At 32.3% G+C, this 16,424-nt stretch overlaps 2 protein-coding genes across 2 annotated transcripts; one reads left to right on the forward strand and one right to left on the reverse strand.

The window, feature by feature from the left end:
• Positions 1-1,267: 1,267 nt before the first annotated feature.
• Positions 1,268-2,527, reverse strand: LOC123923408 (F-box protein At2g27310). Its single transcript, XM_045976099.1, has one exon. It carries the CDS (start codon positions 2,382-2,384, stop codon positions 1,359-1,361), a length of 1,026 nt encoding a protein of 341 aa, XP_045832055.1. The 5' UTR covers positions 2,385-2,527; the 3' UTR covers positions 1,268-1,358.
• Positions 2,528-11,639: 9,112 nt separating this feature from the next.
• LOC123924558 lies at positions 11,640-15,122 on the forward strand. Its single transcript, XM_045977501.1, has 9 exons — positions 11,640-11,915; positions 12,194-12,360; positions 12,533-12,637; positions 12,825-12,881; positions 13,017-13,097; positions 13,400-13,434; positions 13,965-14,054; positions 14,165-14,324; positions 14,675-15,122. The coding sequence occupies exons 1-9, from the start codon at positions 11,774-11,776 to the stop codon at positions 14,777-14,779; spliced, it is 942 nt and encodes a 313-aa protein (XP_045833457.1). The 5' UTR covers positions 11,640-11,773; the 3' UTR covers positions 14,780-15,122.
• The last annotated feature ends 1,302 nt before the right edge of the window (positions 15,123-16,424 follow it).

Genomic DNA, 16,424 nt, shown 5'->3' on the forward strand with positions numbered 1-16,424 from the left:
TATTTTCAAAGGTACACACACTGCACATAACCAGTAAGTTGATAGGAGTACATGTTTAACATGCCACAATTGCACATGTTTATTATTGGCCATGCTTAGCATTCCTTCACATAATGATAATGGACATGTGATTAGTGGATAAGTATGTACTATGATGTGGCAGCGTTAATTTATGGATCAGTGATGAGTTGGACGTGCATACACGGTCATAGTCTCATGGAGGCGAAGCCTAACAATGGTGTAAGCCTTTGCTACCCCAAAAAATAAATAATGTGTTTTTTTTTATTTTTAATAAACAGATATATTTTTATATTTAATTAATAGTCAATCAGTTTCAGATTTTATTTAGGATGAAGTTCTTACAACTCAACTTTATGCATATATTATCGCCAAAAATTCAAATAGATACTTTTTATCATACTCTATTTGATTTGGCCACGTCATTCACATTTTCTTTTAATTAAAAAAATAAATAAATTTGTCTTCCTTCCCTTCCAACACCACACATGTTCTCTGCTTCTACCGCTTCTTTCATAAACACCCGGTCCATACTTTCTCATACTTATTTCTCTCTTCTCAACTTCTCTTCAAAAACTAAAACACCTTTAAAAAAATGGATGGATATAGTAAAACCTAATTAAAATTAAACTAGGCATGAGCAGCATGACAAGAGGAAGGGGACAAAATTTGTATTTTTTGTTCCTGAATTCAATGGATTACCCACCCGACTTTCGATGGGGTGAAAATAGAAACTCAACTCCATATTGAATGGAGTTCGAGCATTCTTACACGAACTTGGAGTTCATCTTTTTTATTTAAAAAAGAATAGAAAACTCAAAACTATGCCTTAGAACAATATGAGTTTTTAAAAAATAATATAAACAATAATAGATAAAACAATTTGTTTAAGGATCACTTTAAAAATTTAAATAAACACATGAATGCAATTAAAAATAGATAAAAATATAATTTTGATATAAGTAGTCATTTTCAGGTGAATATAATATAAGTGTCACCATTATCCACCCTGATCTCATCTTTTAAAAATTGGGGAAACCCGAATTCAATCTTAATCAATTTAAATTTTCCTCCTTCAAATTTGAGACGAAACTACCAACAATTATAGGTTTAATTAGTTGTTGTCATGATTAATCATTTTTTTTTTTTTGAAGTTGTTGTCATGATTAATCATTGGTATAGCATGTTACTCAAAACCAGGTAGCTACTAAGATAATAAAAATAATGTGAATGTGAATCAATCAAAACATAAAACTATTGGTTAGCAATAGATTAGAATTATGTAAAGACAATGTACATCATTAATAAATCTTGTAAATTTTTACAATCATAGTGAAAACTCAAAACCCAGCCAAGTAACAAAACCAAACACAAACAACAAATGCAACAACCATAGAAAAACCATCCCATTGCTTCTTTCTCCTAAACTTCCTCTCTCTCCTCTCCCTAACCAAATTCAAAAATCTCTCAAACCTCATCTTCATCTCTCCCTCTTCACCAACTTTCTTCCTATCTCCAAACTCCATCGCTTTCATCAATATCCCAACCCCTTCTTTCCCACTCACCTTCCCTCCATCCATATTCTCCATAGCTAAATTCACCTCCCTCACGTGCAACTCCCCTCCAACTTTCCCACAGCACGTGACTTTCACCATACACTGCACCATTTCGGTTGCGCGCCGCGTCTCTCCTGCCATGATCACTGAAAATAAAATCTCCACGTCTCTTGTTAGCCAGTGCCGCCGTACTGAAACCGGCTTCTGGCTGGATACGTTCATTGAACGTTTCCCAGTCGGGTCGATTAGGATCCAGCTTAAACATAAATTATCTTCCAAATGCTTAATCCATTCTTCTTCTTTTCTAACAAACTTCACCGGCATTGGAATCAACTCGTTTGGTTCCATAATTTCAATCCATAACGGAGATGAGAGAAACATGTTCTTTTCCGTTTTGGTTTGCCGGATTCTGGAAAACACCGGCTTACCTTTATAGTGTATATCCACGGTGGAGATGAGTTCAGAGGGAGGAGGTGACAGCGGATGATTAGAATGAGAAGAGTAATAGTGAAAGGCGAGAAATGAGTCGGAGAATATCGAACGGTGGCCGTTGGGGAAAGTAGAGATGACATGGCAGATGGCGGGGTCTAGTAAGGAAGGCCATGTGGTGGCAGCCATTTTTTTCCAGAGATGATTGTCACGGCAGAGATGGCGGAGGTGAGAGCAAGTGGCGGCGGTGGAGGCCAGCGTGGTGGCGTCAAGACGTGTTAGGATGTGTGTATGGATGATATCATGGTGCATGGTTAAGATGCTTGATGATGATGATGATGAAGCCATGGTACTTTCTGTTGAAGCGATCGCCATGACCATATGATATGGTTAAAATTTATTGTTAATTTTTCAATTTTGTGAGTACTAAAGATGAGAATGTGTGAAGAAATGAATGAATAAGAAATGAATATATAGTTGTAATAGATAGATATAATAAGAAATGTTATTGGATAGGTGTATATATTATTATTAGGTAGAAGCTAAAGAAGTTGGAATGATAAGTCAAGTCAATATTGGTTGTCAAATACCTTTCATTACTTAAACTAGAGGACGTTCAAAGTTTTTATTTCGGATTTGATTAGTAGTTTTTAGAAATTTTATTGATTTGTTGAGTAAGAAAAAATAAATTTTATTATTTATAGCCATCACCCACCCTGTAATCATTGTTAGTTCTTTAATTAAAAAATAATTGATAAGATAAGAAAAGTGTATGAGAATATATTCTCTTTGTATATCTTTTTATTAAACTTTTATTGTTTGTTTGTTTGGTGTAGATTATACAATGTCGCAACCTTTGTTTGGTAAGACAGTAGGAAATATACTACTAATTTAATTTTGAAAATATATATTTTTCTTTTATCACCAGTTTAATTTGGTTCGAAGGTCAATTCTGACATTAAATGGTTCCAGTCCCCTCCCGTTCGCAGTTACGAGGATCGAACCGTAGTCCTCCCTACCAAGTTTAGCATCGATCCTCATTAAACCAACTAACAATTCGAGAAACATATCATATCTTTGGGTTAGAAATAAATCACGAAATCACGAAATATACCTTAAAATTTAAGAAAGATAGGTTATGGGTAGGGCATCCAAGGCAATGGAAAGTTGTCTCGGAAAGGTTTTGTTTGAAAAAATTGTCTCGGAAAATTATCTTTCCAATATTAATTTTAGTTTTTTTTTATACTTAACAATTTTAGTAAAGGAAAGTGTGCTGTTAGCTATGAGAGTTGACCAACTAGTGTTGTAAGTTGTTCATTGTCACTTCCGCGGACTACAAGTCGCATGTTGCACCTTGTTGTTCCTTCCAGAATGGGTGTGCTCTGCATGTCAATGTCATTACTCAAGCCATCAATAAGGATGTATAAGTTAAATTCTGGTCTCTCTCAAACCCTTTTTCTCTCTGCCGCCGGCCCAGCCTTTCTATTTGATTCTTGTTGGTTTATCAATTACGTAGAGTGGTTTAGGATCAATTTTGATCCGGAATCATTGTTTTTTATTGTTTTTTATTTCTTTTTATTTAAATAAGTAATATTCGTACATATATTTAATTTTTCATTTTAGTTTTCTCCTTTGTGGTTTTTTCATCTTATGTTGTTTTAATCCCGTTTTAGTGCAAAGTTTTTTGTTTTGATATTCAGTTTTAGTACGATGTTTGTCCCATTTTGGTACGGTGTTTGTTTTGTTCAGATCCACATGCTTGTTTCGATCCAAATTCAGTGCAGATTCAATGACTTTAGCGTCGTCAACGTTGCAGATCCGGATGCACGACTATTCCAGACATTTGAATTTTGTCATGTCAATGGTAGGCTTTGTCATAGACATTAGACCGTTTTATGCTATTAACTCGGATGGTGTGAGCATATTCACAGATTCATCCTTATTAGTTTTTAGCGAAATTAAATATGTAACGAATTTGATTTATGTATTTTTGTTTATTTTGAGGGGAAAAAAAGGATAAGGATATTTATCGTAGGTGGGTTATTTAGCAAGTGTATTAAAGTGGTCGTTAAATAATAATATTTATAAATATTCGTTTTTATAATGGTTACTTATTTCAACAATTCAATTAAAACAGTAAATTGGGTTTTTTAAGAGTGATTTGAGTAATAACGAACATAAAATAAAAAGCGAGAAAGTAAAGTTGTTCTCTAAAATAAGATCAGAAAACAATATTAGGTTGTTCCGAATCCCTTTCATATCACTATTTGGTAATCTCAGGCTATACCTAACAATTCATTTTTATTATTACGACAAGGTAACTCTTAAATAGTAAAGATCAATGTCCTGTTTCAGTACCCTAGTCACATTTTTATTAAAGAATGTTAATTCTTAAATAAAAAAAGAATGTTAATTCAAAACTCACAATCAATAGTTCGATATGTCTATCTAAACTATTTTGTTTTCCCGTCTTTGTGCAGTGTTCATTTGTTTCAGGTTGAAGGATTAGATCCGATCAAGTACAAATCTATCCAATGTCGACTTTTGTGTCATCAACGCTGCAGATCTGGGGACATGGACATTCCAGACACTTCAATATAGTCATATATGTAGGCTTATGTAATTTGCCGTTTTATGCTATTAACATGGATGCTGTGAGTTTGTTTGCAGATTCATCCTTTTTGTTTTTAGCAAATTTGAATTTGTATTACATCGATGTATTCTATCAGTTTGAATGAATGAATATCCTTTATTTTTAGTCAAAAAAAAAAACTATGTGATTGAATAATTATCATCTGTCCCAATACCAAAAGGAAGGGTTATTACTCAATTAGTATCTTGATCAATTCACGAATACATATACTACCAATAAAAACAATAAACGCGGATGTGTTATGAAATATAAGTAATAGTAATAATATATAAGTATAGAGGAGAGAAGAAGAGAAGAGAGAAAGAATAGAATTAGTCTAATTGACCAAGTGAGTAATTTACATTAGTCATAGGTTCTATTTATAGGCAAATGTAATGGGCCAATAACATGGGTAAGAACCTATATGGACATCCACTAAATATTCATAACACTCCCCCTTGGATGTCCATCGAGGATATGCCTCATTAAAACCTTACTAGAAAAAAACCCAGTGGGAAAAAATTCTAGTGAAGGAAAAAGAGTACAATCCTTTTACAATATATTTATTTCTCCCCCTCAACTAGACAAATATTTCTGAGACGACGAAGACCAATCCTTTGTACTAGTTTCTCGAAGATTCTGCTCGGGAGTGACTTTGTAAAGAGGTCTGCGAGATTATCACACGAACGAATTTGTTGTATGCTTACTTCACCATTCTTTTGAAGATCATGAGTGAAAAAGAACTTTGGAGAGATATGTTTTGTTCTGTCTCCTTTAATGTAGCCTTCCTTTAACTGAGCAATGCATGCAGTGTTGTCTTCAAAAATGATTGTTGTATTCATTCTTTCGGAAGATAAACCACAATTCTTTTGTATGTGTTGAATTACGGACCTCAACCACACACATTCTCTACTTGCCTCGTGTAGTGCTAAAAGTTCCGCATGATTTGATGATGTTGCTGTTAAGGTCTGTTTGACAGATCTCCATGAGATGGCTGTATCTCCACTTGTGAACAAGTAACCTGTTTGTGATCTTCCTTTATGAGGATCTGACAAATAACCTGCATCTGCATAACCTATTAATTCTAGTTTGGATACTTTAGGATAAAATAATCCCATATCCATTGTACCTTTAAGATAACGAAATATATGTTTGACTCCGTTCCAATGTCTTTTTGTAGGTGAAGAACTATACCTTGATAGTAGATTGACAGAAAATGCTATATCAGGACGTGTATAATTAGCAAGATACATTAGTGCTCCTATCGCACTCAGATATGGTACTTCAGGACCAATTAGTTCTTCATCCTCTTCTTTAGGTCTGAAAGGATCTTTCTCCACGTCCAATGATCTAACAACCATTGGAGTAGATAACGGATGAGATTTGTCCATGTAAAAGCGTTTTAACATTTTTGCTATATAAGCTTCTTGATGCACAAAAATTCCATTTTTCATATGCTCAATTTGTAATCCAAGACAAAATTTTGTCTTTCCCAAGTCTTTCATCTCAAACTCTTTCTTTAAGCAAGTTATGGCTTTTGAAAGCTCTTCAGGAGTTCCAATAATATTTATGTCATCAACGTAAACAGCAATTATAGCAAATTCACTTTCTGATCCTTTTATAAAAATACATGGGCAAATGGAGTCATTTTTATAACCCTCTCTTAGCAAATATTCGCTGAGACGGTTATACCACATGCGTCCAGACTGTTTTAGTCCATAAAGAGATTTATTCAATTTGATGGAGTATTCTTCTCGAGACTTTAAATTATTGGCATTAGGAAAATGAAATCCTTCAGGGAGTTTCATATAAATGTCACTATCAAGTGAGCCATACAAATATGCTGTAACAACATCCATCATGTGCATATTTAGCCCTTTGTGTGCTATAAGGCTAATTAAGTACCTAAAAGTAGTTGCATCAACTACTGGTGAATATGTCTCGTCAAAATCGATACCGGGTCTTTGCGAAAATCCTTGAGCAACTAGTCTCGCTTTATATCTCACAATTTCACCGTTTTCATTTCGTTTTCGCACAAACACCCATTTATATCCAACTGGTTTTACACCTTCGGGTGTGCGGACAACAGGTCCAAAAACTTGTCGTTTGTAAAGTGAGTTTAGTTCTGCATCAATTGCATCTTTCCATTTTGGCCAATTCTCACTTTGTCGACAATCTTTAATAGATTTTGGTTCATGATCCTCATTATTATTTATCATATTTAGCGCTATATTATATGCAAAAACATCATCAACGTTGACATTATTTCGGTTCCATTGTATTCCACTAGTGACATAATTCATTGAGATCTCATTATTTTCATGAATTTCAGGTACCTGGTCAATTTCTTCGGGGACTGAAATATCAGTTATGTCTGAAGGCTCTTTTAGAGCTTCTATATCTTCATTCGTGCCATCTATCTTTTTAGCTCCTTTTCTCATTCGAGGATTTCTATCTTTGGAACCGACTGGCCTACCACGCTTCAGGCGCGGTTGAGACTCATTTGCAACAATACATTGTCCGACAGGGACATCCAATTTTATCGGAGCATTAACAGCTGGTATATATGACTTAGTCACACCCTTTGGATCAGTGAATGCATTTGGTAATTGATTTGCTAAACTTTGTAGATGAATTATCTTTTGAACTTCTAGTTCACATTGTTTAGTTCGAGGATCAAAATGAGATAATGATAATTCATTCCAACTGATCTCTTTTTCTAGCTGTTTATTCTCTCCCCCTAATGTTGGGAAATTGGATTCATCAAAATGACAATCAGCAAATCTCGCTGTAAATAAATCTCCTGTTGTTGGCTCAAGGTACTTAATAATAGATGGAGATTCATATCCAACATATATTCCCAACCTTCTATGTGGACCCATCTTAGTGCGTTGAGGAGGGTAAATTGGTACATAGACCGCACATCCAAAAATTCTTAGATGGGAAATATTTGGTTCTTGACCAAAAACCAATTTTAAAGGGGATGAGCTATTATAACTTGTTGGCCTGATGCGAATTAACGATGCAGCATGTAAAATTGCATGTCCCCAAGCGGAAATTGGAAGTTTGCATCTCATAAGGAGTGGTCTTGCAATTAATTGTATACGTTTGATAAGTGATTCCGCCATTCCATTTTGTGTATGAACATGTGCTACAGGGTGTTCAATATCAATCCCAATGGATATACAATACTCATTAAATGCTTGAGATGAAAACTCAGCAGCATTATCAAGACGTATTTTCTTGACGGGATAATCAGGGAAGTGAGCTCTTATTCGAATTAGTTGAGCTAACAGTCTCGCAAATGCCTGGTTGCGAGTTGACAACAAACAAACATGTGACCACCTAGTTGACGCGTCAATTAAAACCATAAAATATCTAAATGGTCCACATGGTGGGTGTATTGGTCCACAGATATCACCATGTATACGTTCTAGAAAATTTAGAGGTTCACTATTAATTTTTACTGGTGATGGCCGAATTATCAACTTCCCTTGTGAACAAGAAGCACATGAGTGCTTATTAGATTGAAGAATCTCCTGGCTCTTCAATTGATGACCACATGAGTTTTTAATTATTTTTCGCATCATTATAGAACCGGGATGGCCTAGCCGGTCATGCCAAACAACAAATTTATCATGATTTGTAAACTTCGGGTTTACATTATGATTTGTAAACTTCTGGTTTACAATAACATGTGTTTCAATTGTACTAATATAAGTGTAGTACAAACCCGAAGAGAAAGCGGGTAGTTTCTCCAATACACATGTTTTATGCAAATTGCGCTTTGTGATACAAAGGTATTCAACACCTCCTTCATTTCTTGTTTCAATATGGTATCCATTTAGACGAATATCCTTGAAACTTAATAAATTTCTATAAGATTTGGAGGAATATAATGCATTCTCAATATGTAACTTTGTTCCACCATATAACAATATATCTGCTCTTCCGGAGCCTTCAATTATTTTTGAAGTGCCAGATATCGTACTGACATTAGTTTCTCGTTTCACCAAAGAGGAGAAATATTTTTTATCTTTAAAAATTGTGTGGGTAGTGGCACTATCCACAAGACATGTATCATCCTTATTGATGCTAGTGTCAAAGCTCATTCTAAAAAAAATAAATAACAAAAGTATAAAATAAATAACGATAAAAATCAATTGCCTAATAAGAATGAAATAACAATAGTGATAAGAATGAAATACCAATGACAATGTTATATGAAAAAAAAACTGGTCCGCAAGTTTAAGCATAATAGCTTAATTATTACATATAAAATCCAAAATAAGTAGCCACAACTATATAAAAAAAAACTACTTCTTGATATTCTCATCACCAATAAGGTGATCAATTCTTCCATTTGGATCATCAATGAAATCACCATTATCATATTGGTGTGGAGCTACATTCACTTCTGGGAATGGAGCGGCACCGGTGGGACGGGCCTCATGGTTTTTCATTAAGAGTTGATTATTCTGTTCAGCCAAAAGTAGGCAAGAAATCAATTGAGAATATTTTGTAAACCCTTTCTCTCTATACTGCTGCTGCAGGAGCACATTAGAGGCATGGAAAGTAGAAAAAGTTTTCTCTAACATATCAGCATCTGTTATCTTTTCTCCACACAACTCTAGTTGAGTAGTAATTTGAAACATTGCAGAATTATAATCAGTTACAGTTTTGAAATCTTGCAACCGCAAGTGTATCCAATTGTACCTAGCCAAATATTTTTTCCCAGAAATATCTAGAGCCTCAAATTGTAGTTTCGAGAGATTCGACATTCTTGATGCTAATATCAAATTGTAAAATTAAATAAGTCAGATAATTTAATGTGATGATTTTATGGGAAAAGTATATATAATAATAAGTGACAAAAGATTGTATCCGAAAAAGTTTGTTTGGATGAACCTTAAGTTTAGAAAAGTTGGTTTAAAGTACCAAAATATTAGTGAATAGGTTGGTATCCAAAAAAAAAAAAAAAAAAAAAAAAATTGCACACTTGTTATATTTGGAAACATTGATATATATTTGGAAAAAAATTGATATTTGGAAAAAATTGTACCAAGACAATCCGTAAGGAATATATATATATATATATGTATATATATATATATTTTTTTTTTTTTTTTTATTTTTTTTTTTAAAAAATAAAACATTGATAGTTATATTTGGAAATAGTATTTAATATGAAGATTTGTCATAATTTAGAATTTTTAACGGAAAAATCAATACGGCCATTGACCTTTATTTTTAAGGTTATATTACTGCAGGCCGTAAAAACAAACGGTGCAATTCATGCTACATGCTTTCTGTGAAATTTACTTAGCAATTGAATTTTACAATTTTATCTATTGAGTTCTTCAGGAACTATATAATCAATCACTATCAATTTACAATCCTTCAAGGATGTAACAATATTGAATTCATCTAGAATTCATTGAAGAGAAAAAGAAAGTTGTTTTATTAGTTCTTCAGGAACTATATAACACATAAAAGTATTTTGATGTGCAATCCATTAGGGATGCATGGTGATAAATGGTGATATTTCGTAAGTTCTTCAGGAACAAAATTATTATTTTTTTTTTTTAAGTTCTTCGGGAACTTAGATTATGAATTCTTCGGGAATTCATGTATTAAATGTCTAAGTTCTTCAGGAACTAAGAATAGGTTCTTTAGGAACCAAGATTATGAATTCTTCGGGAATTCATGTATTAACTTTCTAGGTTCTTCAGGAACCAAGATTATGAATTCTTAAACATTTTTATGTTCTTTTGGATGATCGAAGTGTCGATGTTTCACCATACAGGTGTCGGTCACGAAGCATAATAATGCTTCACCAGACTATTGTCGGTCACGAAACTCAAACAATATCAAACATCCAAGATACATATTATAAATAAATAAATAAATAAATAATTGATCAACATTTTATGTAATATTAATGATCAAAGTGTTATGCTTCACCATACAAATGTCGGATATCACGAAGCGTAAACAACATTGAATCAATTAAATACATAAAGAAATGATGCTTATTTATTTATTTATTTAATTTTTAATTATTATTATTTGATCTTTATAAGTATACAAGGTTCAAACGATTGATAATCATATAATAATCAAAAATAAAAACTACTTGTGATTTCATAAAAATAGAATAAGAATTGCGTACCTCAATTAGTTAGAGCGTCGTGCTAATAACGTGTTATGAAATATAAGTAATAGTAATAATATATAAGTATAGAGGAGAGAAGAAGAGAAGAGAGAAAGAATAGAATTAGTCTGATTGACCAAGTGAGTAATTTACATTAGTCATAGGTTCTATTTATAGGCAAATGTAATGGGCCAATAACATGGGTAAGAACCTATATGGACATCCACTAAATATTCATAACAGGATGATAATTAAATGAATAATAAGACCGATCAATTGCCATAAATATAATCTCAACAAATTACATGGTTCAAATAGATTCATAAAAGTTCATCTAACAACCTAATCTAAGGAATTTAGCTACTCATAGTTATAACAATCATAACAAGAGTTTTAAAAATTATACATGAATAACTTTTGAATTATGGACGTCGAAAGTGTTTCCAAGGGCGGAAACTTGCTTCCTTTGATATTGGGATGTTTCTTGTTGTTTTGCTTCTCTCAATTTTGGTTGTCAAATCGTTGTGGCTTGAATATCTATTTATAGGCAAATATTCATCACATATACATAAAAGAAATTGGATAAATATTTATCATTGATGATTATAATTTATTACAAAAAACTTACACGGAAAATATGTTTATCATAAATCAATAAGTTAAACTTATTAACACTTTGACATATTCTAAATAAAAATTTGAATATATTAATTATAATATATTTAAAAATATACACGAGATAATAATTTTAATAAAATAAATTTATTAATATAATAAGTTTTACAAAAAGAAAAACAAAATAGTTTAACTTATATTTCAACAATATTTTATTATAAAAAATAAAATAAAATTGGGAAAACGGAATGAAAATGATAAAGGATTAACCAAAGGAGTGGGTGAGGTGAGGGGGTAAAGGTTGCTCTCTCTTACTCACTCAGTTTTTGGTGTTTCCTTTCTATCCATCATCTATCTATATGCTATGCTATGGATACCCTTTCAAGGATTAGGTTCCTCTCTACTACTTGTTACACCTTTCAATTCCCCAAAACTCCTGCATTTTCAACAACAACCCCTTTTCTTTCATCTCTAAAAGCTTCTCGTACTGCTACTACTACTTCTACTACAGGTTAGCTACCACTTTTCTTTAATTTCATCCATTTTTTGCAAAGTAGCATTTTTCTTAGGGGAACAATGATTTGGGAAAATGGGAGGATCATTGGATTAGAAAGAAGATAAGTTTTAGTTTTAGGGGAACAACTGATCTCTAATAGCTTTGACGAATAATTCAATCTTGTAGTTTCTATATTTATTGAAGTATAATCATTGGCATGGCGTCCTATATTTTCATGTCATTGGCAGTATGTTTCTGCTGAAAGCTAATTGGTTGAAATTCATAATTTTCAGTGAGCGATGCAGATGAGGATGTCTTACAAATATTTTTGAAGGAGAGGGAATTAAATGGGGATTTTGTATCAAGAACTTGTGATTTATTATGGCAAATGAATGCCAGAAATTCTGGTGACTATGATGTTAGTAAGTTCACCGACAACAATTCTCAACAAATAGAGCAGGTGCAGTTTACTCATTGTACATAATTTCAAACCATTCTGATTCAACTCTATAATATTGTGCGTGTCAGTTTTGGAAATTCTTTGCTTTGTACCAATCAGTTGTGGATTCTGTATATGGTTTCTTTGATCAGGCAATTCAGTTTCATACTTTAATGTGGTTCTTCTCTTGTAGAGCATAGAGACTAACAGTGAAGGCGGTTTTTTGAAACTTTCAAGTACTCAAGAGTGGTTATTAGGTGAAAATTCTGCACCAATAAACAGAAAGATGACCGCAAAGGTATGGTTTTTGTTTATGATTTGGAGTTGGTGAACATTCATTTTCTTGTTTATGTCACTATACCTTAACAGAAAGTTGGAAATTGATATGGTTTTACAAATAATTTCATGCTCGCCTTCTTTCTTGGTAAGTAAATAATAATTCAATCGTTTAATAATATCCGATGCTTCATTTCATATATCAACAGATAATCCAAGACAACAGAGCAAGACTCAGGAAACTGAACAAGCTCAAATATCAATCTGTATGATACCTCTCTTTACTCAGTATGTTCTTTATTTGCTAAAGTCGGCAACACTTGCCTCAAGGCATGTAGGTTTTGATCAATCACAATTGTACTTATATTGTTTAAGCTTCTAATTTTAACCATTTTTTGTAGCTTAAGAGGGAACTACTATTTCTTTCTGTGGGTATTGGATTGGCTTGTAGCGGATATTGCTTGTTAGTTTTTTCCGTACAGGTAAACTTTGCATTTGCATACATTTGGATTTTTTTGGTCTTGTCAACTCGCTATTACATTCATAACTTATCAATTTAGTGCTTCTTACCACTCGATTATGTTCTTTCATCATGATAAGACTAACTTTTAGTGATAATTTCGTTGTCTTATCATAATGGTTTAACTTTCACCACCATAATGTAACTTCCAAATTATTTCCTCCATCTTAAAACAAAATTTTGCACATCCACACATGTCGTTCGAGTGCGTAAAAAGAAGTTTGGAGCATCTATGATCAACTGATGTTTGTGCCATCTTTTCAGGCTGCTTTGAGTTATGGGATTGGAGTCCTTTTCAGGTTTGTTATTGCATTTTGCTATATTCTGTCTTGTTGAATTTTTTGGCGAGTTTAACTAGATTTGAACTTGGCTCAAAAGTATAAAACTTTCCAAACATCACCTCAGATTAGTTTGAGATTAATTTTGATGCACTGTTAGTGTAAAACTTTTTACACTGTCAACCAATCACAAACTTGTATGACTTTTACGGTAGATATGATTAAAGTCAAATGTTTTTAATGATCCAATGGTTATATGATTGACTGACAGTGTAAAAAATCTTTACATTGTCGGTACATATCATTTAGATCCTAAGTATATTGTTGTTCTCTCAAATTTTAAAAGCCTAGTGAATTTGAAATGGTTTGACTATCCTTTTTTAAACTACTAATAGACGTGTGGATTAAGACATGGTAATTAGCATTCACATTATAATCAGGCCAGTTAATATTTGTTCATGACAATTGCTCTTTGTGGATCAAAATAAAATAAAATATATAGCTGTTGATGCTTATTTTGGTACTTTACTGATATAATATTTTTAATGCAGTTGCTTGTACCTTCAGCTCTTGTATCAACATGCTGACAACATATCCAGTGAAACCGTTCCTCAAATATTCACGAAAAAGAAGTCAAAGACGTACAACCAAAAACCTTCGCTTTGAATTTGATTTAGTAGTGCAAGTTAACATTCTCTGTTGTTGACATTCTTTCATTCCTTGTTTTGTTCAAAAAATATTTCTTAACCAGAATCGGTATAAGGAGTGAGGATCTTAATGATTTTTTGGAGAAAACAATCAGGGGTAGCGGTATATCACTTTCATCTCCAAGGCTAGTGATCCCAGCAGCAATTTACGGACTTTGGGTTCTATCTCATCAGTATTTTTCTAATGACTGGTTTGATTTTCAGGTAAGCCTCGGAAACATCAAACATGTGTATAAAAAAACACACTTTCTTGGGGGATTTGGATTGCATGCAAATTCAATTGAAAAACCATGCATTCATGCAGTCAGGACACTACTGACTACTAACGATTCAATCAAGATTGGATGATCCATTTAAGTTTGACATTTTATATTTTAAAAAAATAATAATCAAAACCCGCATTTTTCTGCACCGCCCAATCTTGATCCAACAATTATCGATGTCCTGACGGCATGAATGCATGCAATCGAAATCTAGTTTTAGAAAGCGCTTTGCTATTCAACTACTGTCTAACACAATGGTCATTTTGATTATTGTCTTTTGTTCACTCACAGCTTGTGCCAGCCATGTTTGGGATGTTTGTCTATAAGGCTGCTGCTCTAGTGCAAGTTTATAGAGACAACAAAGACTTAGGCTTTGAATTTCCAGAAGATTTTTAATGAAAGAAGGCTCAAGTGATTGAAATATTTATTTTGCTATGTTCAGCAGATCACACTATTTCCTACATCTTCAAATATTGGAAATGGCTAGCTGCATCCAGAACTGAGCATTACTTACATTTATCTTGTACCAAAAAAATGTCATATAGTATATATATTGAATTGAATGAGTGTAAGATAATTTGAAATGATAAAAAAAAGTCACTATTAAGCCAATTGGTATAGGTATTAATGAGGTTCTCATGAGAACCAGAGTGTTAATACAAAAATAAAATATGTAAATGTAAGTTTGCAGCATTGCTGGACATTTATTTAAGGGCTAAACAACTATTTTGATTATGAATGTGTGATGTGTTGTCACTATAATTTTTAGATGTATGAGAATTACAAACACATCTCTAATGTCTCTTTTGTTAGTATTTTGATTTGATGGACTAAACAAATCAACAAGAAACAAATTCAAGAATTAAACTGACTAGTTAAAAACATATTTGAGAATTAAAATAATTATTAAAGAAGATACTTGTAAATGTGTTTATAATTCAAGAATTAATTGGAGATGTTCTTAGTCACAAAATCTATCTGACATGTATTTTTATTTTTGTCAATCCAGTGTGAAAAAGTTGAGAATTTGGAGCTCGAACCCTAATATGTTGAGAGAAATATTTGCATGAACCATTAATATTTGGTCACATTCACATAATTGAGAAAAAGGTACAAAAAATTAATAATTGAATAATATGTATGTTTTGTTATGTGTGTCACCAAATGAGACCACGACCATACAAGTATTTCTCAATATGAGGATCCAAATCCAATTTGACGTGTCAATCATGTATTTTTAACACCATTAAACATTAGTTTTTTTAAACCAGTGAAAATGGCATAGCAAGAAGCTACAAAAATAAAATATGTAAATGTAACTTTGTTAAGTAAAAAGTGAAGAATTTGGGGTCGAACTCCAACCTTTAATAATGTTCTTTGTAGCTACTAACTGAATTATATTTACGTGACTCCAACATGTACTTCATTTATATAAAACAACAAAATAAGACATTTTTAGTGTGAGGTATTCTTGCTCGGGCACAAATCTAAAATGCTACATATTTAGGTGCACACACAAAATTCTTAAAAATTTAATAGAAAAGATAATGAAATAATGTGAAATGGTATGACCAAATTATTTTGTATTTAAACTTTTTCAATTGTGTGTGTCCAAATATTTTTTATTTGGATTTGTGCATATGTTAGAATCTCACTTTTAGTATGCAGATTTTTTTTAATTTAATTTTGATACATGGACGGTTAATGCAAAGGTTAGCCTTTTAACGAATCACAATTAATTATATATGTATTTATTTTGATGAGATTAAATTTAGATAAGGGAATGATGATCCAATCTAACAAAGAGAATGCCTTATAACCTAAAATACACTTACAAATATATTTTCATTTAGTATTCTCTAAAGACAGACACTGACAGAACTCAAATTCAGAACCTCTCAAATTTAAGATATGTCTTTTATCGTTAGACCAAACCGTTATAAAATATGATACATATAACTATTAGAAAGTAGTTACCATAAAATTTTAAATATTTTATATAAGTAAATGAAACTCTTTCTAAAAAATAACCTCTTCATGA

This window comes from Trifolium pratense, linkage group LG4, assembly GCF_020283565.1.
Source record: "Trifolium pratense cultivar HEN17-A07 linkage group LG4, ARS_RC_1.1, whole genome shotgun sequence".
NCBI classification, from domain to species: Eukaryota; Viridiplantae; Streptophyta; class Magnoliopsida; order Fabales; family Fabaceae; genus Trifolium; species Trifolium pratense.